This window comes from Lasioglossum baleicum, chromosome 6 (genome assembly GCF_051020765.1).
Source record: "Lasioglossum baleicum chromosome 6, iyLasBale1, whole genome shotgun sequence".
Lineage (NCBI taxonomy): Eukaryota > Metazoa > Arthropoda > Insecta > Hymenoptera > Halictidae > Lasioglossum > Lasioglossum baleicum.
In genome coordinates, this window is record NC_134934.1 from 1,982,711 (window position 1) to 2,010,409 (window position 27,699).

Genomic DNA, 27,699 nt, shown 5'->3' on the forward strand with positions numbered 1-27,699 from the left:
AAGTCGTTCAAGTTCCTCGATTACAGCCCGGTGTACTCCGGCGGCGTGCATCTTTAACGAGCTCTCTCCAGCCGGGTCGGACAAAACACTCGCGCCCCTAACCGCTCTACCGACCAATCTTCGTCCGGCTATTTACACCCGCGTGAAATTAAACCGTAGCTCGATTAAAACCGACCGCAACCGGTCGTTATGCGAAATCGTAACGGCGGAGAAGCTTATTTCCTTCGGTTGCCGGACCAACGATTAGGTCATCTTCACCCTGGCGGCCACGACAAAAGCCGCAGCATATCCCGGATGCGATGATTATGGTTAAGAATCCGAGCGGGTCTTACTGTCCCCTTACTCTCGCCAATCTGCCTGGTTTTCTCTTTCTCTCCATCCTCTTTACCGGTGGCCACGATGATTCGTTCTCTTTCTGCGGAGACAGGACGACCACGTGCGCCCTGTCAGGGCCCACGCGACACCCATTTAGACCAATCGGCCCTTCAAATACGCTTTAAACGGCCCCGGCCGATTCTTCAATCTCGCCATGGAATGCGTCTTCAGCAAGTGGTCACGCTTGCCGGAATTATAATATTATCTAGTTGGATTGCAACCGGACAAGAAGAATCACCAGCTCGTTATGCAACAATGTGCGCCCTTATGACTCGCCGGTGACTCGTCGTCGCTAGCACAACGGTCTATTTGTTGCTGGTAATTGCTCCCATTCCTTCTTAGGCAACCGTGCCGCTTAGAAAAATTCCTATGCAGAATGTTTCTTGAAATACAAAGACTCTTTGCTGAGGTTCTTATCCCTCTGCTGAACTGAATTATTTTTTTCTTTGCAAATTTTCTCTTCGATTTACCAATGACCGGAAGCTTGTTCAAATTACGCTGTTAAAGACACTGGAGTTGCATAAAATTTTATTTCCTTTGCGAAACATTCCAACAAATTATAAATTAAACAAAACTATATGTCAACCCTTAAGTGGACTATCGAGGCAGCTATGACTCTATAATAATTATTCAAGCTCTATTGATGTAAGTTTACAATGCTGAAAATTAAAATTGATTTTTACAAAAATGAATGTATCGAGTCGCTCACTTAAGGGTTGAATTTGATTCAAATGCAGTTTTTGATTTCAGTACAAGGAAGTGGGAACTTGGTTTGCAGTGTAAACATTCATTTTGTATTATATATCTGCATAGGGGATGCAAGCCGCACCCTCGCTGGATTATTCGTATATAAATTAAATCCGATAGAACTGCCTACAAACGACGAGAATACGTCTTCACAAAGCTATTCACTCTGTTACTTGCGTACAGTTATTCATAAAGTATAAAATTACTTTCCTGTTTACACGCTCTCAAATATTAAAGTGCGGCACACGTGTACCGCGTACACATACACATATACATATCACACAACACGAGTACCATTATAATACAAACATTCGGGGTTTCCCGTTTCGTGGAACGGCAACGCCGAGTACGCCACTGTTTCTATGTTTCTAAAAAAATTCGGTGACGAAAGACATTCTATAAAAATTGACTAATCGCATTGGTGCACATTGATTACGTATCTACGATATACAAGAATTCGTTAAAAGAAATTCGATAAAACGCGATGAACATGTACAGTCCGAGGAGGATCGGTTTGCATAGAAACATTTAAGTAAAAACAACACGATATATCGAATGTTCGTAATAGTTTATCCCATAGTTACTCGCAAAAAGTCGAAAGGATAAGAATAACTTCCACCAGCACCGGTGAGCGATCATACGAGGCTTTTTTTCTCTTATCTATAACGAAGTATTGCGAGCGTGTTACGCGATCTAGACATTTCTACGGAAAAGATACACGATATCGGAAACACGATTATTATTCTCCATTCCGTCGCGAAATAAATAGCGATTCGTGGCCATTCAAGACAAATATCAGTACGCGACAATTAACGAAAACCGTGTATGCACGAACACAACTTGATGAACACAGTTTTAACGAGGCTGAAATAAAATTAAGAAACGTAAGTATGAGAGACACGGACGTCCCCGACGAAAATTCATTATTCATTAAAAAATGAGGATCATGTACCCGTCGATGTAAAAAATTATACGGAATTCAATTTGGACGGGGAATATTTTGGCACATAGTGGTCCATAGCTTAATGGCACTTTCAAGCCACTCTTAGAAGTGGATCAATTAATCGTGTTAACTTTCTATTCCCTCTACAGTTGTTCTACTATGTCATGATCGTTTTTGTACGAAGTTTGCATGAAACTAGGCCTCTGCGAGTGTTTCGTTCTCTGCAGCTCTTTAGCGAAGTACATGATCGTTTTCTTAAGTCCTTCGGCTAAAGGAACCTTCGGCTCCCAGTTCAGATATTTCTTGGCTCTCGTTATGTCCGGCCTTCTTCTTTGAGGATCGTCCTCGACTGCGGCAAGCTCGACTACTTTACTATTTGTACCGACCAAATCCTTAATTATAAGTGCAAATTCTGAAACAGCCGAATAAAATGATCAGTGTGATATTCTATTTCAGAATTAATTTTGCACTGCAATGTTTATTCACCTTCTATCGTATGCTCTACTGGATTTCCAATATTCACAGGCTGGCTGTAGTTAGAAGCCATCAAGGCTACTAGACCGTCGACTAGATCAGATACATACTGGAAAGACCGTGTTTGTCTTCCACTACCGTATATCGTGATCGAATCATTCTGCAATGCTTGTAGTATGAAGTTAGAAACCACACGACCATCGTTCATGTGCATCCTAGGCCCGAATGTGTTGAAGATTCTTGCTACGCGCACTGAAACACCTTCCTGTCTCATGTAAGCATAGCTTAGTGTCTCTGCTACGCGTTTACCTTCGTCATAGCAAGCTCTGGGCCCTGAAACAGTCGCGTTTGATTTTTTGTTTTATAGAAATAAACTTTAGTATAACTTTTATATATACCTATGGGATTGACATGGCCCCAGTAGGTTTCCGACTGAGGGTGTTCATTAGGATCTCCGTATACTTCAGATGTACTAGCTATTAAAACTCTTGCTCCTACTCGTTTTGCAAGACCTGAGTCAAAAGTTAGAATTGTAATCTATACATGTTCCAATAGGCTATACCTATTGAAAGGGTATTACACACCTAAAATATTTATTGTGCCTAAAGTATTAGTTTTAATCGTCTTTACTGGATTAAGCATATAGTGTGGAGGACTAGCTGGGCTGGCAAGATGGTATATTTCATCTACTTCTAGATAGAGAGGTCTAACAATGTCATGGTGAACTAGCTCGAAGTTCTCATGGCCAACCCAATGTTCCACGTTGCGTTTTCTCCCAGTGAAAAAGTTATCTACAACTATTACTTCATGGCCAGCTAACATTAAACGGTCAACCAGATGCGAGCCAACAAAACCGGCTCCCCCAGTGATCAAAATTCTTTTTCGGTTTTTATAATTGAGGAACTTGACTGTCGGAAAATCCTTCGACACACTGTTCTCAATTTTAGTCTCCAGATGCTGCAATTTACCCTCCAAATCTCTAATCCTTATCTTTGCTTCTTCAATGTCTTTGATGTCAACAAAAGGTGCATCTTCTTCGATGTCTTGCACCTTTTGATTTTCAGGTTCAATATCATTTACATCTCCTATATGAGATTTACGCTCTCTCGGGTGTACTCTATGAAAAGATTGTTCTTCTTGTGGATTCACTACTGTCTTGTAGAATCCTAATACTGAAATTTTTACATAATACAGCATTCAGAAAGTATAGAAAACACTGACAATACTGTTCAAAATTTTTTTGTTACGTATAGCTGATCAATGACAGAAGCAAGAAATAATATTGTTCTAATTCTAATGTCATGACACTTACTTATTATTATACAAATCACGGAAAAGGCAACCTGTTTCATCTTTCGTGGAGTGACAACCATGCTTTAACGTTGCACATGTCTTGGGTAAAGGAACTCGTGTAATACCTCCTCTTTATACACCGCAGATTGTCAACATAACATCGTACGGTGAAAGCGGTATCCAACTATTGACCGTATCAAGTATGTCATTTTTTAGAGCGTACAATTAAAAAACATAACCTATTACATTGCGACTCTTGACAAGATACCACAGACGAGGTGTAGGAGTAGATGGAGTAGACCAATCACCATATGGGGTTTCGTGTCTCGCGATCTGAAATACCGACATCGATTTCTTACGCCCTCTACACGGACGAACATAAATGTTGGAACTAGATCCACGAGAACCGTGATTGGTCAATTCCTGTACCTCGTCTATGACGACACATCGTTTATTGACGTGAGCCGGTGCTGCCATCTGAGCAGCTCAACGCGAAACATCCTGCAGATTTTGTTCATCGAATTATACAGTATGCTAGAGGGGAAACTCGTATCAAAATCTTCGCTATTTGTATTTTCATATTGGATGAAAAACATGCACAAGAAATAGCAAGCATATACGTATAAAAAACTTTGTTTTATTTTAGTATTCAAATTATATTTACATGTATTTTTTGAATACGGCGCTTTGAGGTTGTATTCATGATGAATCTATTTACGGGCCCGTACGTACTGGACACTGATTTTCGAAAAACAGCGAAGTTTTGCCACTAGTGTAGTCAGCGCCAGTGACAGTTTGCTCTAACCTATCGTGAGCCGATAACTTAACCTCAAAATTTGAAGTGTACACACTCACGCAGGCGCAGATCCTGTTTTTTGATTGATATATAAGGCTGTGGCAGTACAAAGGAAACATCTCAAATAGTTTTTCTGGAGTCACGGTGGCAGTGGCATTTGAAACATGGCCGACGTCATTGATTGTAATTTTCCTGTTTGGGGGCTTCTGCCTAAAAAAGAAACGGGTGTCACTCAATTTCTTACCAAATACCCCGAATATGACGGTCGAGGAGTCATCATCGCAATTTTCGATTCAGGAGTTGATCCTGGGGCGCCTGGTATGCAGGTACGTTGGCTTTTACCAGACACGCCTTACGACTGTTCAAATCATTGGTTTTTTCCCTTTCAAATTTGAAAAAAATTTCACCGTTTTCTCGGACATAACATGACTCCGAAAGAATCCGTTCAATACTTATAATCGTTTTACCGTCAATATTCCGTTTATTTTCCCCGTGCATAAAATACAAAAATTTGTATAATTCCAGTGACATTCAAAAATATCTGTTCTACGGATTATTCTTTTTTTTTATTTTTTCTTTGATTGAATTTCTCCAGGCAGCTTTTACTGTATTAGAACTGATTGATCGAGCCTTTGCTACAAATTAGTGCATTCATTAAACACTAAAGTGGAATGCATTACTCATTTGATTCTTTCATCTAAGTATCTGGAAATTAGTATTTGTCATTATGATAACATTTAGAAGATGACATTGCTGTTTTTTTTTGCTTATTAAAAAAAAATATAGCAACATTAATATAATAATATGATCTAGCAAATGACAAATCTATTTTATATAGATAACTACAGATGGAAAACCAAAAATTATTGAAAGGTATGACTGCAGTGGAGCTGGAGATGTAGACACCAGAAAAGTTGTACAAGCACCCGATGGATACATAATTGGCATTACTGGTCGTAAATTAAAGGTATATTTGAATCAGTAATAACAATTAAATTAAATGATCTATATTAAATTAACAATGACCAGTGGACATTTAAATAATATATATTCTGATTGCTCAAGAAATATCATTCTTTTCCAGATTCCATCTAATTGGAGAAATCCTAGTGGAGAATATCACATTGGTGTAAAGAATTTGTATTCTTTATATCCAGGGAAATTAAAAGAAAGAGTTTTATTAGAACGAAAAAAACGACTGTGGGATAGTTCTCAAAAGACTGCACTTGCAGATGCATCTAGAGAGTTACAAGTATATAATTGCATTAATTTTGTTGCTATAATATTCATTTTTCATATGAAGTACTTTGCCACACATACAAATCAATATTGAATTTAATATTAAATTCTACGTATTATTTTTAATTATTTTCTTGAAATTTATAATTCAATGCACAGTTTATAATGATCCGTTCAAATTGTACACTTGGGAGAGACATTGTATGTAATTAGGATTGTAGACCATGTGATCCAAAGATAGGGTTGTTGTGGGTACGTTAAACCATTCAATCAAATGAGGCCAGTTTCACAATGTGTCACAGTGATCTCTATCTAATGCTATATTTATATTTGGCAGTTTGATCTACTGTAAAGCCATTGATTCATTACATAATAGCTCTTCTATAAAACACCTTAACTTATAATATTTTTTAATATTTTACAATCCGATTTATACGAAATGTTAGAGCAGTAAAATCTTGCACATTTCAATATTTCCAGAAACAATCAAGTTTATTTATAAAACAAATTAAACTTCTATGAATATGTAATTTTTAATCAAGCCGAAACTAATATGATTTTTTGTTCTATAATCATATTTAGGAATTCGAAGCAAAGAATCCACAAATAACGACTTTAGAAGAAAGACTAAAGAAAGAAGAACTTGAGGCGAGAGTTGAAGTTCTAAATAACATCGAGAAAAAATATTCTGATGCAGGACCTGCATATGACTGTGTTCTTTTCCATGATGGTGAGGTCTGGAGGTAAGGATACATGGAGGATCTAGTTTCAAGTTTGCATGGATGTTTACAAAAATTCAACAAACGTTAATCACTATACAATCGTTTTAATTATCTATTGTAGGGCGTGTATTGATACTTCTGAGGAAGGTAATCTTGAAGCTGGCGTGTGTCTGGGAGAGTATACTTTGACTAGGGAATTTGCACCGCTTATACCGGAAGATCAGTTAAATATTAGTATTAATGTTCACGATGATGGGAATACGTTAGAGATTGTTAGTTTATGCTGTAAGTTGCAATAGCATGAAACTGTTTCTTTCGGATCACGTAAAACCGATGTTGAGATAACAGAAAGCTTCAATTTATTTCTGTATGTTACAGCAAGCCATGGCACGCATGTAGCTTCAATTGCGGCAGCGTATTTCCCAGATAATCCAGATTTGAATGGTGTTGCACCGGGTGCGCAGATTATTTCACTGACTGTCGGAGATGGCCGCATTGGCACAATGGAAACAGGGACTGCGGTGGTACGAGCAATGATACACGTGATGAAACATAAAGAGAAAATAAATGTAATTAACATGAGTTACGGAGAACACGCGCACTGGTCAAACACAGGAAGAATAGGAGAATTAATGAACGAAGTGATCGATAAATACGGAGTTACGTGGGTGGCATCCGCTGGGAATCTCGGGCCAGCTTTATGTACCGTTGGAACACCTCCGGACATTAGTTCTAACAGCATAATCAGTGTAGGAGCTTATGTCTCGCCTGATATGATGGTGGCTGAATATTCTTTAAGGGAAAAATTGCCAGGTATGCCATTCACATGGTCATCCCGTGGTCCTATGATTGACGGAGGAGCTGGTGTAACCGTGTGTGCTCCGGGAGGAGCTATAACCAGTGTTCCTAATTTTACATTAAGAAAAAGTCAGCTCATGAATGGAACAAGTATGGCTAGCCCGCATGTAACTGGAGCAATTGGTATGTGTAGTCATTATTAAGATTAGTTTAGAATTACTATATGAGAATAAAAATGCCTAATCAAAAGTTTAATCGTATTACAGCTGTACTTATATCGGGTTTGATTTCTAAAAACTTCCCCTACTCTCCATACAATATAAAAAGGGCTCTCGAAAATACAGCTCTCTATGTACCAAACTTGGATCCTTTCGCACAAGGTTCGGGACTGCTGCAAGTTGAGCGTGCGTTTGAAAGTCTTATTACTTATAGCAACGTTCCTGAAAGGGACATAAGATTTTCTATTAGCTGCGGAGGATACAACACCAAAGGAATTCACATGAGGACTGGGATCATTGACCGACCAAAAGAGTACACTGTCAACGTTGAACCTATATTTCTGAATACCGAAAATACAGGTACTGATTTACGTATCTGTTACTGCAGTGCCGTATGTTTCGTTTAAGTTTAATTTATTGTCACGTTTACTTATATAGATCCAGCATTGAAAATTGCTTTCAATTTGAAATTGACTTTGGTGTGTGATGCATCTTGGGTGCAACAACCGGCACATCTTGATTTAATGCACATGTCTCGCTCGTTTATCGTCAGAATCGATGGCTCAAATTTACCGGAAGGTGTTCATACAACTAGGTATATCTGTTAATAATCAAGAAAATTAATCGAACGTGTTTAAGATACACATTGTATTGATACCAATCGTGCTTTACAGTATCAGGGCATATGATGTAACAGACATTGCAAAAGGACCAGTGTTCCAAATACCAATTACCGTAGTGCAACCACAATCACTGCCAAGATCTGCTATTCTTCCAGACTTGACGTTTTCAAATATTCTGTTCAAGCCTAACACAATTCGAAGACATTTCATTCTAGTTCCGGAAGACGCGACATGGGCAGGTAAATTTCTCTCGCAATATATTTTTACGTTATATTAAGAGTATAGTATCAACGATTTCATTCAATTCGATCCAGTTGTTAAATTGAAGAGCACAGAGAAGGATAAAACTGGACGAGTCGTAGTTCAGACTGTTCAGTTAAAGCCCCGTTTGTCTTGCAAGACTCTGGAATTTAATAAAATGATTAACATAACTTCTCAGTCTGAGACTGTTCAACCGTTTGCTGTTCAGGTAATGCCCGGTTCTATAATAGTACAATTTAACAAATGCATATATAGTGACATTAAATTGAACTTGTAAATATCCGTGTAGGGAGGATTGATCCTAGAAGTGGTTATTGCAAAATATTGGGCAAACTTGGGTGACATGTTAGTCGATTATTCTATAGAATTTCATGGTATTCATATGATACATGGAAATCTTACAATGCAATCCGGGGATGGAATAAACCGTCTAGAATTACGAAGTTCGCTTAGAAACGAAGAGGTGGTTCCTAGTGTCTGTCTCAAGTCGTCCGTGCAAATCTTGAAGTATGTACCTCTAAAATTGGATGCATGCTTGCTATGTGTTCAGCTATACACTTACTATTTTCTCCAATGTTATAGACCTACTGACGTAAAGATCGTTCCATTGCGAGAGCGGGACATTATTCCACCATCACGACAAATTTACGAATTGCAATTAACATATACGTTCCACTCTGCAAAAGCAACAGAGGTAACACCGAACGCAGCATTGCTCAGCGATTTGCTGTATGAAAGCGAATACGAGAGCCAAATGTGGACTATTTACGATAGCAACAAACAGCTAATATCTTGCGGCGATGCTTATCCATCGAAGGTAAACTTATTTTGTGAATTAAATTCGATGAATGGAGTTGTAACTTTATATGTTTTCGCAGTACATCATACAAAAGTTAGAAAAGGGCGATTACACTTTGAAAATGCACGTGAGGCACGAAAAGAAAGAGTTACTAGACAAATTAGTAGATATGCCGCTACTTTTAAGTCACAAATTAAGCAATCCAATTACATTGGATGTCTATGCAAATCAGTCACAAGCGATCATTGGTGGCAAAAAAATGGTATCAGGTTCGATTCCATCTGGTCATATTCTTCCTGTGTACATTGCTCCTATGACGAATGAAAACAAGTAAGTATTTCACTTAACAAAACAGAAGTTTTACTTTTTCTATTACTTTCTTATTTATTGAATTAAGTTGATCTATTATACGTGTAAGGATACTTTAAATATTTTTTGTACATGTAGAATTTCTTCTCCTATAAGTAAACAACTGCATGGGTAACTTCACAATTATGATTTTGAAACTAAGTGTAATTATCCAAAAGTTGATTACATTCTGTAAGTTATACTATTACTATCATTTGAAGAATGTTAGCTCCTTTTCAACTCGTCGTTATACATACAGCCTATTTTTCTCAGTATTTTATTTAAACAATTCTACTTGATACGCTTTTAAAGTTGCTACTAAGATAACATTCTTTTTTTTATCCCGCATTGCAGCACTGAAAACAAGTGAGTCTATAGTATTATTTTTATAAACATTTTTGCACATTTACATGCTTTGTAGTTGTGAAAAAACAATAATAATTTGTCGAAGTAGCTGATGCTTTCAAATACTAATCTACAATTATATAAAGTGAGTTTCGAATTGTCCAGCTGCAAATAAAAAACAATTTCGAGCATAGATAAATGACAATGAGTACTACTTTCAAATCATTCTATATCAAGTTTTAGTAAGCACAAGTCATTGCATGATAAGTAGTTTATGTAATGAAGTGTCTTCCTACAGCTATTTACAAATCAAGCTTTTAATAACAACATAAAACTGATAAAAAAAAGAATCATCTGTAAATGTTCAAATATGGAAGTGCTAATGTATCTTCTATATGTAATAACTATAATACTTGGCTTACAACATTTGCTACACATCTGTTCATTTTTCCACTTAGGAGACTGGCTTCGTTTTGTCACTTTTGTTTTCATATCTTTGGCTTCTTTCTATAACGCGTCATAGTAGTGAAAATACTTAATACAACGTCTGAGAACAACTAATTCAAGACTAATCGATTTTTATCTTTTCACTTCTTTTTAAAGGATTTCTAAGGGTGCTACCTTGGGTAGTTACCTGCAGGGTACATTGACATTCTGTAAGGACGATACCGTAAAGAAAGTGGACTGTCACACGTTCAAATACATTTTATCCGAGCCGGGCAAGAAGAGCAGCAATGCCACAAATAAAACGGACAAGGAGAGGACTACCAAATGGGACGAATATAATGAAGCACTCAGAGACTTAAAATGCAATTGGCTTGGAAAGCTGGGTAATCAAATTTCCACTGAATTTCATATGATTTACGTACGATCGTATCTCATACAGAAGTATTTTACATTATCAATTTCATTATTATGTTCATATAAACTTTTTGCTTCTCTTTCCGGTTTCAATTCTACAAATAGCGCCATCCACGAGTAAGTTACAGCTTGAAGGAAAACCATTCCACGGTTTATGTTTTAGACCCCTACAATTCTATAATTAGACGACTATATCTATATTTTCAGCCGTTTTACTCCACCGCATGTACATACTGACATTTCTTCTTTGTGACTTATATTCAATATTTATTACAGCACTCTGTGATACTGAAAGGATTTTTTCCCATGTCCCAATTTTATAAATGACTCTTTATCGAATGGTGTACATGTTTTGTGATCTTTTAAGTGCATTTTTGTCAATCGTTTGCAACATGAATGTACGTATTTGTTTTCGATCAACATAACTAATCTATGTTTTTAAATATAGAACCTGGGGAATACGCGAATTTGCTGTACGGAGAACTGAAGACTCTATTTTCGGATCATTTACCCGTTCACATTGCCATGTTAACTTCATTGGATTCCCCGGAGGCTCGTCGTCACGTGCCACACGATGATCTTCCAGAAAGCAGTGTTTCTCTCGCAAATCAAATAATAACCGTCGCTGACTCCGTGATCACCAACATAGATCAGGATAAACTGTTAGCGTACTACGGTCTGAAGAACGACCAGCGTACCGATGCAGCGAAAATCAAAGCGACCATGGAGAAACAGAAGAGCAGCTTGATAGAAGCGTTAGTGAAGAAAGGATGTGCACTGGCACGATTATACGTGCACAACATGAAGAAAGGAGAGGGAGACCGTCAATCGTTCGAACATTTATTAGAGAGCGTTACAAATCATTGGCAAGAAGTGCAGAAGTTTGCTGAACCAACCGATAGCAAGGTAAAAAAAAAATAGGATACTTATTGTCCCTTCTTGATGATTATCTAAAAGGACCCAAGTGAAAATGAGTTATTTCTTACAGGTCATTATGCTTTCTCTGTGGCATGCTCACGTCAACAATCATTACGGCCGCTATTTGAAGTTACTGATGCGTTATTATGAAGAGAAACCACTAAAAGAAATCGACGAGAAATGCATAGAAATCGCGAGGAACCTGGGATGGGAACATTTGTCGAATCATATCACCTCAAGTATACCGTCGCGTTATCCGACTTCGTACAGATCATTTTGATTACTGGTAAGCATATCGTGCTTTAATCTCAATATTCGTATAACTATATAATAACATATTTCAGATACGATAAGATGAAATGAGAAAGAATATGACGTCCTGATGAGAGGAGACTAATTATGTAAAACAGTTTCCAGTGCAGCTCTACGTTGGCAGGAGACATTTCTGTCAAGTCAATCGAATGTACTGTACATTTAGAAAAATGCAATTTTACTGATCTTAACAAAAAAAAAAAAGGAAGAAAAAGTGACTTCAGCTAAATATCTAACTTCTGAACTTAAACAACAAAAACAAATAAATCATATTCGTACTTGCAATATCATTTGCCTTATGAAAACCATAAAAGACCGAAACAAACTCTTAGGAGCAATAACATGAAATAATTCGTATTCGCGAGTAAAACGTATGACGGCACATGTACATAGATTTCCAAAAAGAAAAAAAATTAATAAGTTAATCGTTTCGACAATAGTATAATTGTTTAGAAACTGCATTTTTACAATGACTATTGCGCGGAGGGAGAAGGACATGTCAGAGTATCGCGGAAACTGTTATCAATTTAGAAACTGAATTTTTTAAATAGCAATATGTTATTCGAAAGCATTCGTCTCAACTAACATGATGGATATCATCCAAACTCATCTAGGTTTTTCCATTTTTACAATATATTAAATGTAAATATATATATATATATATATACACATATATGTATTTTCTTTACACCCGCAGAATATATTTTATTTTATTAGATTCAGTTGTTTACAACTGAACACGCGATTTAAATCGATGCAAAATTTATGTAAAATGTATTTTTGATTTATGTCGTTGCAAAAACAGTACATACGGCGCATGTTTTACGTTATGTGCAGTAGCACTGAATGCGCTTATGTATACGATAGAATGATTGGATGGAGCACACATCTTATTTTTCTTTAATGAAATAGCTGTTCTTGTTTTCCACAGTAAATCACGTAAACAACAAAGTATGGATCACTACTACGTGCACTACAGTTGCAACATTACAACTGAAAAGTAATTATAAGAAGTACATTTAGTTGAACTACATTTTACTATATATAGATCTTCTATTAGGAAATAAAACTTGGGTTATTTCTTGACATTGAATTGTACTGTTTTTATGAAATGACTGATTATATGAATAATAAATATACTAATACATATTTAGAAGCTGCTCTCAATCTAATTTTATTTAACTGTTAGACATTTAATTGTTTGCTATGTAAAAAAGTGTTTACACATTTTTTTCTTCTGCTATTTAATTATGAATCACGTCACGGGGTGGCGTTGCAAAAAAAAATTCAAAATTTTTTGGGAGTAACCTAATCATGGCTCATTCATTTCAATAAAAAATGTTTTCGAACACAAAATTTAGAAGTAACACAATACATTCTTACTAAAACGTTGCACAAGGAGTTATGTCCTTGTCATCATCAACCTCATCCGACCATAACTACCCTTCGTTTATAAAAGAATATGTTGATAATGTCACAATATATTGGTACAATGAAGACTTTGCACAAAGCCGATATCCTCGAGGACAGAGAAGTAACAAAAAATTTATATCCCTCCCTCTTAATTTTATCTCTGTTCGTTAATATATTCTATTGTTGAACTTTATAGTCAGTAAAGCATGTACTCTGATTTGTCTTCTCGTTGCACAACGAATATCCGCGACAGGACTGTCTATATATGATATAGAATCAACTCCTGAAGTAACTAATTACATAGCAGAGGCTATGGTAGAAGGTAATGCCACTCATGCATGGATCGTTAAAAATGGATTAGTTTCTCATCCATATCTCAGTACAGAAGAAGCATTAAGACATGGTGGTGACAGATTAAGTATATTGAAAGAATGGGTATACATTTCATGACAAAAAATTATTAAAAATCCAACATTTCATTTTACAAGACCTTACAATTCGCTATATGCATTGCAGACGTTTCAAGTGTTTCATGATAAAATCGAAAGAAGTTTATATCACAACATAAATAACTTTTTACACAAATGGTATGCCTCCTCAAAATCCAATAACTTGTTCATGCTTCTAATTACTTGCGGCCGCACAGTCTTATTCATATTTCAAGAAAATACCAATACAGTAACATTTTTTGACTCTCACAATCATCAAATGAATTCAAGATCAATCAGAGGATTAGTTGTTGCACAGGTTGGTTCACGTGCAGGGTGGGCGGATATCGTAGTATGTATAGTCAGAATGAGGGTGGTTTTATGCACAAAAATGTGTAAAAAAGATTTGGTATTTTTTCACATAAAATCGTCCCTATTGTAGCTATACTGTGATGTTCGTCCCATTCTGTAAAGAAATAAATTTTTAATACCGAAATATTTCGCAAACTAATAATAAAAAAATTATGCAGACAGCTATAGAAAAATTGCAATATTTATGCAAGTGGTACATCGAGGATATATTAAATCAATGTTACAACATAAAATCAGAACAGTATGAGCTAGCTTTTTTATATCCTAAAGATAATATTAAATGCTGTGGATGTAATTTTCCCTGCTCATGTACCAGTTTTTGCCACAGGCATATCCAATGAGATGATTTGATTTCTTTTGCATACATATGTAATTTAACAAAAAGAATGTAATAGACTAAAATAAAAAAATGGTAAAATTTAAACACGCTTCGAGTAGTTCATGTTGTTGAGAGGGCCAGAGAGGTGTGATAATTATGGAGTGTATCTTTCAATGAAACAGCTTTTGTAGATTAAGACTAATAAATTTATTTACATTATGTACAATGTGTTTCTAAAACTATTACAATTCTTTGTTTACGCAATGCTAACACAATAGAAAGCTGCAGTTTAAAATTTCAGGACATATACTGTATACTATTAGAGTATTTAAATGAAGTATAAGTTCTGTGATTATGGATTATTTTGTTGCATTGCATAAACGTACTTCTGACATTATATTGAACTTGTTTTATAATGAATAGATTAGTCAGAATCTTTTTCACTTTATCTATTACAATTCTTTATAAAATATAATCCGAAATTTATGGACGATGCATCTTCGTGTTGCTAATTTTCTACTGTACACAGAGGTATGCCAATATACCTAAGTGTGCATAATTATTTTTGATTTCTTAAACATTTTCTACAAAGATATATGTATGTATATATATATATATCTTTTGTATCTTTACATTATATTTCTTCAATCTCTTTGTATCATATATAAATTAAAGCGATTAGTAGCTTCGAAAATTCACTGTGTATTTGACTAAAACTACACAAGCATTGATCACACGTTGTACTTTGTCAAATGAACAACAACAAGAAAATGAAATCGATTCTGTATGAGATTTGTTGTCGAAATCACAAGCTAAAAATATCGTAATTTTTTTCAACTTATTAAAAACACGGACATGTTTCATTTGCAACAATCATAAATGAAACTCATAATTTAAACTTGTAAAAAAATTCTTAATTTATTTTTCCTAACATCTATAGTATCTCAGAATTACAATATAAATATTTCTCTGTAGCGGTAAAACAGAAACAAATCTTTCTCCTTGAAAGGATAAGTATAGCGGTGCCAAAGTTTTGTTACGTTTAAAATACAGATTTGTTTTTCTCTTCGTGTTTTTTTGTATTTATGTTACAAGTGTTATGTATGTCGTAAAATTTATTTAATAACAATTTTCAATAACGCAATTTCTAGAAATTACTATCTACAAAAAGGTAGAAACGAATCTTTCTCAGAATTTTTTCTTTCAAAACTAGATCCTTAAGAAGGAACACAATGAGTTATTTCTCCTAATGCCTGCAAATACCGTTGGTAATTGAGCAACGTTTTCAACTGTTACTACGTTTTTCTTGTTCTTCTTTTCTTTTGGAGAATAAACTGATTATACATCATATTACTTTGTACAGATGAATGTATAATATTGTAAATTTAAACTTACAATAGCACTAGTGAAGTTTTAAAGTTCACGTAATTTGGATTTACAACGATTTAATTAGCTTTAACTTTAACATGTAAGAAAGTAATGTTCTTTTAGTTCTAAGCAAAATTTTTTACATTACAAGATTATTATACAATATGATTGTATAATACAATATGATCTGTACACAAAGTAAAATGATGATGCTTTATAAAAAAAAATATGTTCAAGTATCACATAATTATACAATTTTATAATTGAATAAGTAAAGCTTTTTTCTGATGAACTCGTGGTTGTGCCCACTCTACAAAATCATCTATCAACACAGGCCAAGCTCCCTCTTCGTCATAATTACTCATATCAGGATTGATCATAAGCGCAAAATCTAATAATAAATTCCATGTATCTTTTGGAATTGATCTCTTATGGTGTTCCTAGAAAACAGTATGAAACATATGTAAATATTTCTGTTTGTAACTGTGATCTTTTAGTGACTGATTGTCAATAATTCTTTTGAAATCTCTACCTGGAGAAATTGACACCATAACGGCAGGAACTTGAATTTATCATCTAATACAATATTCCAATAAGCAATTGCCATATCGAGGTCTAAGCCCTTCTGCCCTGGATTTTTTGCATAATTGAATGTAAAGTGATAAAAATCCTTAAATTTGTGAGGATCTCTTAATTCATTTTCTAAACTACTTAAACGAGCTTTTAATTTATCTATACTGTCCACACTGAAACAATAATTTTCGATTATTTTTTCTTAGATTATATGCAACATTAACTCCGATATACTGTACAAATGAGGAGAATAAGGACTTTTTTCAAATTACCCTAAATCCATCATGCCATTCATAAATTCGTCTTTCGTAAATTCACATTGAGTTTCTGCCCTGAACTTCCAAGCAATAATTAAGACTAATTTGCTCTCAGGACTCAAACCCAAATCGTCTAAAAATTTCATTATTCCATCTGCTGTGATCTTGTCTGGTTCATTTGGATCTACATTGATTGCCGGATCACAATCAGATGTAAAGTTTGAAGACATTAGAGAAAAACATCCCAATGATATCAACTTACTTCCTAGTAATTAGAAATGTTTAATGCTTACCTTGGTATCGACTGAACAATATTTCTAATTTCTTTTTGTCCACAGAAATTCTTGGCTCTTTATAGTAAGCCTCGGGATTCTGAAAATAGTTATCACTTGCCAGGTCTAGCTTCCAATCATTCTGCGCCAAACAATATATTGCTGTTTGTTCTCCGGTTTGTGTACAAGTAATGAATTTTTTAACTTTGTCCCTTTGCGAGACCTTCAACTTATTCTGCAACGAGAATGAAACACCAGATTTCAGTACAACAAAACCTTGACACAAATATGACACGGTCAGAGAGACAAAAAAAAATTATATTTCATTTTTCGTTTGCACACCATCTTGGACAGAACCTCTCGATGCAAACCTATTTATATGTAATCTCAGGGCTTTCGTTATACTGACGTAGACCTCGATGAAGATATACAAACAAACAATACTTTGTTACGTGAACAAAAGTTACGATACTTTGCCTACGATTCCATCGACGGAATGTTTCCAAGTTCGAGGATTTTCGTGTGTCACTGGTGCGTTTTATAGACATTCGAGAATATAGACAAGCATTATCCTCGAATTTTCTCTGGGCGAGATGTATAGCGACAGACCGATATTTGTATTTCGTGCGAAAAGAATCGTTAACGTTAAAATCCGATAGGTTATTCGAACGTTTCCGTTAGGTTTTCGTTAACGCCCGTCGTAGAGCAACGATATCAGTTTAGTAGATTAATCCGCAAAGATGGTTGCACGATTACGACACAGAAATTCATAAAACACTCACCATTTTAGCTAATTTTAGGCCCCCGAAAGCCAAAATATTATTTCCTTTGCACTGCACTTGACATGAACATGCGCACGTTCTGCGAAAGCTCCGAGAAATGCAAATAGACACCAGCGGAGCTAAATAGAAGCAATGCCACCAGACGTTGTCAATGGAAAACTATTTCGAGGACAATGTCGCGGGTTTTTTGAAACGGCACACGTTTAATTTCTCGAGCCGCGCGTTTGACCGCGGGGCTGTCTAAAAGAAGAAATAATCGTCGAGAGCATCGCGTAATTCAACTCGGCGTTCGGTGGCATCGATGCAATGTTCTTTTTTTATGTTTTGTTCGACTGACAATGAATCGTGTCGCGATATCCGAACTGTACCGAAACAACAACAACAACAGAGTGTTGTCGTAAACGCTAGACATTACTAGACCATCGCATGTAAATACTCGTACCGTAAACTTGCAAGATCGTGGTACGCTGCCAGTCAAACGGATAATTAATACGTAACCGCAGCGATGCTGACACTGATGTTGTTTCTGAATTGTTAACTTAAATGTTGTCTGCGAAATGGATGCGATTTTTCCGCGACTTTGACAATTACCGTTGTGTATTTCGATCAACACTGATCTTGTTGGGCGTGTGTACACAAAATAAAATGAATTCGTGAAACATTTTTCAATAATGATGCACCTGTGATGAACGCGGATTATGGTTGCCAGGAAAATGAGCGGAGAGTGATTCTCTTGTGAGGTTACTGATCGGCGATGCCAGTCAAAATTCTCTGGTTATTCTGTTATCGGTGAGAGATACTTTATTGTTCTTTTACTTTCTGCATTGTTTAAGAATTTAATAATCTTTCATATATGTTACAATTATTTTAGGATAAAACTGGATCTACATTTTAATTGATTTGTTTCTTACACTTACAGATATCTACCAAGTGACTAAAGTTATCTACACAGACTTGAGATTTAAGTAATCATGAATAGCAGTCTGTAACAGTTGCAATGGGGGGAAGCATGTTCGAATTCATTCCATTATACCATCAAAATGGAAGCGGAAGAGAATTCCGGCATTGGATAACACATATGAAGTTGTCCAGGATCATTCTGCTAACTTCTGCAGTTTTGTTTATTGTACCGCTATTTACTCATTATTACTTGTCGAAGGTAACAGTCATTCTTAAATATTTAGAAATATCTAATGAAAGTTGCTAAAATATGTTCTGTACTACAGGTAGAGTCTGATTCACCGGACAGAGACGTTTACCGTACATTTTCCACATTGGAGGCTTTCGAAGATTTCACTTCTATGAAAGCTTCTCAGTTGAAAATGCGAATCGAAGAGTTACTGCGTATTAAAGTTTCTGTAAATAACGAGCTTAGGGACTTGAGTGCAAAGAGACAAAGGCTTCAGGTGGAAATCAATAGTTTAACCCAAAAGATAGATGAATTGAAGCTAGACCTCCTCCGTCAACAAACAGAACTTGATCGATTGAAGATCAGTGTTGTACAGGCGCAAGTGTATCAGAGGGAAGCAGAGGAGAGGAACACGCCAGAATTGGCACCTCCCAAACGTATACTAATGGATTCTGTTCCTGCTGTATTACCTAGTCCTACATCGCATTCGTGCAGAATGTACAATTGTTTTGATCATAGCCGTTGTGCACTAACAAGTGGATTTCCAGTTTATTTATATGACCCAGATCAATACTCGGTAATAAATTCAGGCTGGGATGTTGACGGATTTTTAAAAACTACCATAAAGCAAACATTGGGTATGCAGTCATATGATAATTAATATTTCTGTACATTACAAGTTGAGACATATGTTTCTGTTCAATAGGATACAATCCACATCTTACTGCAAACGCAGCTGAAGCTTGTATATACATACTACTCATAGGAGAAGGTCACTCTACTCAACAAAAGATTGACAAGAAACACAGAAATCTCGTGGACATAAACAAATTGCACGCACTTCCCTATTGGGGCGGGGATGGCAGAAATCACATTTTATTAAACCTCGCACGTAGGGATCTATCCGTGGAATCTGGGAATATTTTTAGTGGCGTGGCCACCGGCAGAGCTATAATAGTGCAATCAACGTTTTATAGAAATCAATTTAACGAAGGTTTCGATCTAGTTGTTCCACCTATTTTGGGACCTCCAGGTGGTGATGTTTGGCAAGAATGTGCTCAAATGTTACCAGCTAGGAGAAAATATCTGTTGTCTTTTCAAGGAGAAATGAGACCTCTGAGAGCAACCACCATAGCGAATCAAATAGATGACACCGACGTGGATCTCGAGAGATTATCCGTCGACGAGAATAATCTTGATTCTTTCATTATCCAGCATCTCAAGGAAATGAGTACAGGAATAACCTTGGATAAATTTTTCATTCAGTTTGAGTGCATACCGGCTTCGGAGGAGAAAAATGTCGAAATTCTTGATTGGTCTCTCTGTGGAACTGATTCGTCGAGGAAAGCTATTTTAAGGGAGTCCACGTTTGCCTTAATTCTAGCTCCTAGCAACGCTTCATTTGTAACTACGTCCTATATGCAAGCTAGACTATATGAAGCTTTGCGGTCCGGATCTATCCCAGTTTTCTTAGGCGGCGATCAAATCGTATTGAGTTACAGCGAAGTAATCAGTTGGCGCAGAGCTGCAATATTTTTGCCCAAGGCTAGAGTAACGGAAATGCACTTCCTGCTGCGTGCTGTGCCTGACACTGATCTTCTGAGTATGCGTAGACAAGGCAGGCTGATATGGGAACGGTATCTAAGCACAGCACAGGGTGCAGTAGATACTATTGTTGCCGTTATCAGGGATCGACTTGGTATACCTCCGTTGCCAGCACCACAGACTGCCAGTCCAAGTGTCTTCAACGAAAGCTTTGTGGTAAGCGTTACAGTTGCAGCGTCTACTCTGCTATTGTCTATGAATGCTATATATTTTTGCAGCCTTTAAAGTCTGATGCCATTATTGCCGAGCCGGAAGCAGAAGAAAGTTTGGGTCCTCTGGAGCCACCTTATCCGTCTCCTGCTTTTAAGAGAAACTATACCACGATACTACTTCAAGGCCATGAGATCTGGAACGACTGGGTAGACCCATTTTATTTGTACCCACAGCTGCCTTTCGACACTGTTCTTCCCAGTGACGCCAAATTCCTTGGTAAATAGTAGAAGCGTGTGAGAACTTGAGAATGTCGGGTATTCGATGGTCGGGACGAGATGGGAAGACATCTTTGGGAAAATCCATCCTTATGTTGAATAAAAATTTTAGGATCTGAAGTGGGATTCAGACCAATTGGCAAAGGTGCAGGTGGCGCAGGCAAAGAATTCAGCGAAGCTTTGGGTGGGAACTATCCAAGAGAACAGTTTACAATCGTGATGTTAAGTTACGAACGTGAACAGGTCCTGATTAACTCCTTGGCTCGGCTTTACGGATTGCCGTATTTAAATAAAGTACTTGTGGTGTGGAACAGTCTAAAACCACCAATGGAAGACTTGAAGTGGCCAGATATTGGAGTTCCAATTCATGTAAGACTTAATATTCTAAAAAAAAGATTCTGTCGATTATCATGAGTGAAAATTTCTTTACATAGGTCATAAAGGCTTCGAGGAATAGTTTAAACAATAGGTTTCTGCCATTCGATGCCATCGAAACGGAAGCCGTTCTTTCAGTCGATGATGATGCTCATTTGAGGCACGACGAGATTATGTTTGGATTCAGGTAATTTATTCGTATGTGGTTATTAGAATATAAGAGATTAATGATGATGATTTTGATATCTGCAGAGTATGGAGAGAACATCGGGATCGCGTAGTCGGATTCCCCGGTCGCTTTCACGCATGGGACCAGAATTACCATAATGCTTGGAACTATAATTCGAATTACTCATGCGAGTTATCAATGGTTTTAACCGGAGCCGCGTTCATTCATAAACATTACACATATCTGTACACTCATTGGCTACCGCAAGCCATACGAGATAAGGTTGACGAATACATGAATTGCGAGGATATTGCCATGAATTTCCTCATATCTCACATCACAAGGAAACCACCCGTCAAGGTTAGTGAAATACTATAGCACGATACGTTCTACATTTAGTATTGCCATTGATGAATAACATTCCGCTTTTCTGTATTTTCAGGTTACATCACGTTGGACTTTCAGATGCCCTGGCTGTCCAGTTTCTCTATCAGAGGATGATACCCATTTCCAGGAGAGGCACAAGTGCATTAATTTCTTCTCTCAGGCAAGTACCTTTTATTAGTATCGATGATTGAATTCTTTGGAAATTTTTTAAGTGTATATTTTAATTCATAATTTCTGCGTATCTATACGTGGTACTGCATGTGTTTTAGAAATGAAGGAATACTTATTTCTCTTATTTCAGGTATTTGGATATATGCCTCTCCTAAATACTCAGTATCGAGCTGACTCGATATTGTTCAAAACGAGGATACCACACGATAAACAGAAATGTTTTAAATTTATATAGAGAACTAATTTTTACATAGATAAATACCTAGTGAGTGATCACTTGATAGAATTTACATGTTTTTGATAAAATTTTGACTGAATTGATACACTGTTTCCTACGGGGTATGCCAACACGTGGAGTAAATGTTGTAGACTTTCTTTTTTAATGCCGTTCCTTTTTCAATTATATTTTATACTGTTATATTAATGAATTTCTCAAATTGCACATTTTAATGGAAAATTCTACACAAATTTATATGTCGTAAGAAACATAGAAAACAAATGCAATGGACCTTTTTACGTCGTTATACACTTAAGTTATACCAGAGTTGGGCAAAAATTTAATCAACGATTGATGACTAAATTTCTACTTCAATCGTTAATCGCAATTAACAATTAATCTCCTCGTTTTGTTCTTAATTGCGGTTAACGATTAAATTTCTACTTTAGTCGTTAATTGCTATTAACGATTATTAATCGTCAATCGGATGATTGATTAATGATTAACTGCTGAAATTTCGAAATGAAATACGTAATTAAAAAAGTGTTTAAATATTGAAAAATATGTAAATTGAGTTTAGGTGTATTGTCATTTGGTCTATATGTACATAGACTGCGGATCTTTATGCATTTACAGCAAAATTGAGTAGATAAAATTGAAAATTGTAGGAAAATTAAAAAAATTGAAGATGTCAATATATGATTTCTCATCTATTAAAATGATTGAGGGAAGAAATAACATTCTGTTTGGTCCCTATTCCTTGTAATCGATACAGACAATTTTTATTTTGCATAAACAGCCGCAGTCTATCTATATGTAATACAAACTCTGTTTACGTGATTTTATGTTATTTTTCGATGATTTCTTTTTTTAATCAACGATTGACGATTAACTTCATCAATTGATTGAATCGATCGTCGATTTTTCAATGATTTCTTTTTTTAATCGTACACATTAATCAATCAATCATGATTAAAATTTTAATTGATTAATGCCCAATTCTGAGTTATACTACACCAATTTTCACAGTTTATAGTGAACTACGATACATTTGTTTATATGAAAATAACCCAGTGAAGATCAAACTCCAGCACGTATACGATATATGTATAATCCATATTACATATACACATTGATGTATGTAATATGAGGATCTCGACAAGAGTGAGTTGAATCGCATTTTTATTTATTTGAAATAAGACCAATACGATTAAAAAGTAACAATGGTTACAGTTATGTAACAGAAGCATAATCACTACAATTGTAAATAATATCTTATGTAAATACAATATCAAGAATTCTGAAACACGATCAAGACAGTGTTAATGAACGAATAAGGGAATCACACTTTAAATGAAATATCAGAAAAATTGTCCTTGTACTGAAAAACTCATTAACGATTTATAGAACCGTGTAGATAATTTCATTCTATTTAGAGTCTTATTTATAGAAGTTTGCCAGCGAACGTCACTCCATTGTATCGTGCCAAAATTCTATTAATTACAATCCTTGTTTTAAGTTATCATAATATTCGGTCACACTGCAAGCATTAATATTTAATTGCGTAATACTCTTAAAGACTAATTGTACATATACGTATCGCACACCGTTCGATCTTGTATGATTTAACAGGTCTACTCTAACGTAATTAATATAATAAAACGTAATCGTGCGGGTGGATGCACCTCGATACAATTGCTGCGTGTTAAATAACACTACTTCGTAAATTTGATTTTATACTAAGAAGCTGTGCAACCGATTGTATATGGAGTTGGAATCAAAGTCAGGTTCACGTTCAAGGAGACAAATATATGTTATTTATGATTTCATAGTGGAATGTACTTGTCACGCTGTACAAATAATGAATTGGTGTTAATGTCAACTCGCTTAACATTAATTTAAATGCGATACCAAGCGTTCGTAAAACTGACCACCGAGCATCTCTGGCGTCGCTCCAGGTATCATTAATTATGCGTGCCCGTACATTGTGTATCATAAAAACGGATACATGAAACAGGTTGGCAGAGTCTACTGGCAGCAGTGTGGTTGGCAGGACTATTTTAATATTATTGCAGTTGATTGATCGACGTTTAATGCACGAGTAGCCGGAAAAATTAAAATAAAACCGTGAACTATTTTCTGAAGCAAAAAATTCTCATGACGAAGCAAGACTTGGATAACATTTTTAATTTTGCAATTTTCATTCTACTATAAAAATTTTATTTATATCAGTAGAATATAAACACTAAAATGAGATCAAGATTTAACGTCGATCGAGGCAGTTGAATATGAACCCTGGCGTCTGATCAGAGCGGGCATACACCACTTTCAGCAGCAGCGAGTAGATTCGGTCCGTCTGACCCAGAGCAGACTGATTCTACTGATCCGTCGTGCCGATATCGTTCCTTTATTACTTCGAGTGAATAAATTGAACATAATTTTTTGTGGAACTGAAATGCTGAGGTACCGTTAGAAGTACCGATCGAGTTGTTTTTATTTTTCCACAAAGCCAGACACACGCTGCGATGCAGACCATTGCGATTAATCCAAACGGCCAACTCCTTGTCCCTGACTTTCTATTCAAACTTTCCATATCTCGCGCGAGGGTTGTTTCTAATTTCGGGTCGGAGAGTACGGTCGGGGCGTCGTGCTAAATTTAAATTGCAGCCAGGAACTAGGTAGTCCGGAAGTTTTTACGTGCGCCGGTTAAACTCCGGTTCCTGGGGAACACGGTCCAAAGCTCGCCGGGGTACGCGGGGGTGTTGAATTTTCGGGCAGCGTACCAACTCCGCGGAACTTCGTCAATGTCGTCGACTGTTACGGTTAACGTCCCGGAACCGCGTAACGAAACGGCCCGGGATCCCTGGTGGTTTTACCAATAAACTAAATACCGTCGGGTGTCATCAAAAGACGAAACGATTTGTCCTCGAATCAACTGGAGGGGGGCTGGGTGGCGGCCGTTCCTGTTCACGGAACAACGGTACAACGACCGGGGATAGTTCATAGTTTCCCGGGTTCAGCGGACAGGGTCGGTCGCTCGATAGCGTTCGAATTCGCCGCCAGAACGAGGCAAGTGGCACCGTTGCGGCGGTGAACCCCATTGGCCTATAGCTCGATCAATACGGGGTTTTCCATGACGTAAGTGCGGCTTGTGGTCCTTATTGGTTCGGACGTACGCCGCATCCCATTATTTATTAAGACCGCATGAATGGGCGCTTCTCGACGCATCTGGACGCTGGAATCGGCCTGGCTCTCGGCATGCCGCGCTTCCCGGCTCGCCTAAGCTAGCTTAGCTTCGACCCTAAACGGGGGAATGGTTCGCCATGTGTCTCGTGGAAAAATCCTCGGGATTGCGCGGCGACCGACCAGCGTTCTCTCGGACGTCTATCTCCCCTACCTTGGGTTCCGTCACGTCCACGAGAAACCAGAATTCGTGCAGGCAGGGTGGTGGTTCGTAGTGGACAAACAGGGACGGTGGGAGGGTTAGTGGTTCGCGCAACTGCGGTTGTGGAGTAAAACGAGGGAGAGAGACAGAGGGGAAGGCAGAAAAGAGGAGAGGGTATCTTCCGCGCGTCGAAAGGCTCGGACGGTTCTCGGTTAGATTATTTTCTTTTCTTCATGGTCACCGATAGTCGGGCCACACGATAGCCAAGGTACACGGTTCTCGCCTCGGGCCAGGGCTCCGGGATCCATCGCGCGGTGGATTCGAACAGGAAGTCGATTCGCGGCCGGAAATTAGCCCCCTTCGCGGACCGGGTTGTCTCGTTTCAGCCCGTGTTGCGAGTAGTGGAGAGGAGAGGAGAGCAGGAGGAGGAGAGGGTCGTGGCGCAGAGAGAGCCGTGGTGTGCGAGCCAGGCGTAGAGGAAGAGAAAGAGAGAGGGAAGGTAGACGTCGGCCGAGGGAAGGGCGAGGTAGATAGGACCAGATATAGAAGCCGGGGTAGAGGGAGAAAGATGTAGGCGAACGGTGGCGGGTTGCGACGAGTGGAGGAGCGAAGGGTGTCGGACACGGGGTGGCGAGAGAAGGAGAGAGAGACCGAAGGGAACGGGAGCGTGACGGAGAGGCTGAACCGTCAGTGAGAGTAGTACCAATCGCGGAGCGTTGACGGACATAAGCGCGCTAGGGGTGTGGAATAAGCTCATTCGTGTGTTGTTCTTGCGTCGAGCGTACAGAAGGGAAACGCTGGAAACACGGAAGTGAGGAGTATCGTTCGTTCGGCCATAGTCGACGACTCGGCCCCCGTTGTTCTGGTGCACGCGTGTGTAATCAGTGCGAGAGGGATATCGGGCAGCCGCCGCAGAGAAAGACAGACAGACAGATAGAGTGAGAGGGAGCGAGAGGCAGAGCGAAAGAGAACGAGAGATCGAGAGAAAGAGAAAGGGACAGAAAGATAGAACGAGAGACAAAGAGAAAGAGAGGGTTAGAGAGTCGCTCGTGATAACAAAGTAACTGGCTGTTTGTTAACGTGACGAAAACCGCGAGGATCCATATTCCTCGGGAGCTAGGATCGCCCGAGAGATCGAAGGACGAAGCGAGCAGCTGACACGGGCTCCGCGTTCGACGACGGTGTTCGTACGCCTCGGAGAACCTCGAGGACAGCCGGTCAGCTGGGAAAACGGTTCTCGTGGGTGTGGAACGATCCGGTCTAGGGCGATTGATTGTGTGGGTGTCGAGGCCGCTGCAGAGACGTCGGAAAGCGCCATCGTTGTGTCGGCCGCCACGTGAATCGCGGCCAGTAACGAGTACTTGTGGCGTTAAATACCGTCCGGGGCCGAGGCACGCATACGTGGCGGGTGATCCGCGCGAGTACACGGGTACCCGGCTGTCGAATGACTCCGTACGGTAGCTAGCGAACGCCTAGAAGCATCATCGCCACGAGCTATGGTCGTGGACGACAATTGTTGACGAGCTGGGCACCTCGTCAAGCAACTCTGATCGATCCGATCTCCCTCGAAAACGCGTTCGATCGTCCGCGTCGATCTCACCAGAAAGAGCGAGAGAAAGAAAGAAAGAGAGAGAGAGAGAAAGAGTGAGAGAGAGGGGGCTATTTTCTTACCTATGGTATAGAAATAAGAGAAAAGCCCGACCCGTGAAAATCAGAGAAAAACCCAGTGACCGGTTCCTCTCGGACTCGATGAGATTCCGAAAAAGCGAACGATAGCCCAGGAACACGAGCACGTAGCCATCGTTGCACAGCATTATGGGATTGGTTAGGGTTAGGTGAACCCATCTGGCCCGCCACAAAAAGGGGATCACGGTCTGATCGCGCTCTCGGCCGTGCGGAAGGAAGAAAAGCCTCGGCGAAAGCGTTTTTCACCTGGGGGGCCCCAGCGGTGCTGTGTGTGTGCGTGTCGTCGGAAGT

The 27,699-nt window shown here is 38.1% G+C and overlaps 5 protein-coding genes across 6 annotated transcripts; 3 read left to right on the forward strand and 2 right to left on the reverse strand.

The window, feature by feature from the left end:
* Positions 1 to 886: 886 nt before the first annotated feature.
* On the reverse strand, positions 887 to 4,149 carry Uxs (UDP-xylose synthase). The gene is made up of 5 exons (XM_076426625.1): positions 3,852 to 4,149; positions 3,124 to 3,711; positions 2,938 to 3,051; positions 2,552 to 2,872; positions 887 to 2,477 (listed from the first exon to the last, which is right to left on the reverse strand). Exons 1-5 carry the CDS (start codon positions 3,910 to 3,912, stop codon positions 2,209 to 2,211), a joined length of 1,353 nt encoding a protein of 450 aa, XP_076282740.1. The 5' UTR covers positions 3,913 to 4,149; the 3' UTR covers positions 887 to 2,208.
* A 540-nt stretch (positions 4,150 to 4,689) lies between these two features.
* On the forward strand, positions 4,690 to 12,357 carry LOC143210095 (tripeptidyl-peptidase 2-like). The gene is made up of 17 exons (XM_076426617.1): positions 4,690 to 4,954; positions 5,467 to 5,595; positions 5,713 to 5,880; positions 6,450 to 6,610; positions 6,711 to 6,874; positions 6,968 to 7,570; positions 7,654 to 7,965; positions 8,044 to 8,200; positions 8,280 to 8,467; positions 8,543 to 8,697; positions 8,779 to 8,996; positions 9,072 to 9,306; positions 9,368 to 9,618; positions 10,585 to 10,811; positions 11,291 to 11,748; positions 11,831 to 12,046; positions 12,105 to 12,357. Exons 1-16 carry the CDS (start codon positions 4,793 to 4,795, stop codon positions 12,038 to 12,040), a joined length of 3,798 nt encoding a protein of 1,265 aa, XP_076282732.1. The 5' UTR covers positions 4,690 to 4,792; the 3' UTR covers positions 12,041 to 12,046; positions 12,105 to 12,357.
* Positions 12,358 to 13,096: 739 nt separating this feature from the next.
* Positions 13,097 to 14,844, forward strand: LOC143210106 (uncharacterized). The gene is made up of 4 exons (XM_076426633.1): positions 13,097 to 13,606; positions 13,682 to 13,920; positions 14,002 to 14,232; positions 14,444 to 14,844. The coding sequence occupies exons 1-4, from the start codon at positions 13,477 to 13,479 to the stop codon at positions 14,624 to 14,626; spliced, it is 783 nt and encodes a 260-aa protein (XP_076282748.1). The 5' UTR covers positions 13,097 to 13,476; the 3' UTR covers positions 14,627 to 14,844.
* A 652-nt stretch (positions 14,845 to 15,496) lies between these two features.
* On the reverse strand, positions 15,497 to 18,307 carry Sccro (defective in cullin neddylation 1 domain containing SCCRO). 2 transcript variants are annotated; one of them, XM_076426627.1, is made up of 5 exons: positions 17,857 to 18,307; positions 17,096 to 17,309; positions 16,818 to 16,986; positions 16,505 to 16,718; positions 15,497 to 16,412 (listed from the first exon to the last, which is right to left on the reverse strand). In XM_076426627.1, the coding sequence occupies exons 1-5, from the start codon at positions 17,857 to 17,859 to the stop codon at positions 16,230 to 16,232; spliced, it is 783 nt and encodes a 260-aa protein (XP_076282742.1). In that variant the 5' UTR covers positions 17,860 to 18,307; the 3' UTR covers positions 15,497 to 16,229. The 2 variants fall into 2 exon arrangements, with proteins under 2 accessions (XP_076282742.1, XP_076282743.1); XM_076426628.1 differs by lacking the exon at positions 17,857 to 18,307 and adding an exon at positions 17,417 to 17,440.
* Positions 18,120 to 24,166, forward strand: LOC143210098 (exostosin-3-like). The gene is made up of 10 exons (XM_076426622.1): positions 18,120 to 18,645; positions 18,776 to 19,015; positions 19,083 to 19,623; positions 19,692 to 20,746; positions 20,809 to 21,019; positions 21,131 to 21,387; positions 21,453 to 21,580; positions 21,646 to 21,922; positions 22,005 to 22,109; positions 22,251 to 24,166. Exons 2-10 carry the CDS (start codon positions 18,854 to 18,856, stop codon positions 22,353 to 22,355), a joined length of 2,841 nt encoding a protein of 946 aa, XP_076282737.1. The 5' UTR covers positions 18,120 to 18,645; positions 18,776 to 18,853; the 3' UTR covers positions 22,356 to 24,166.
* The last annotated feature ends 3,533 nt before the right edge of the window (positions 24,167 to 27,699 follow it).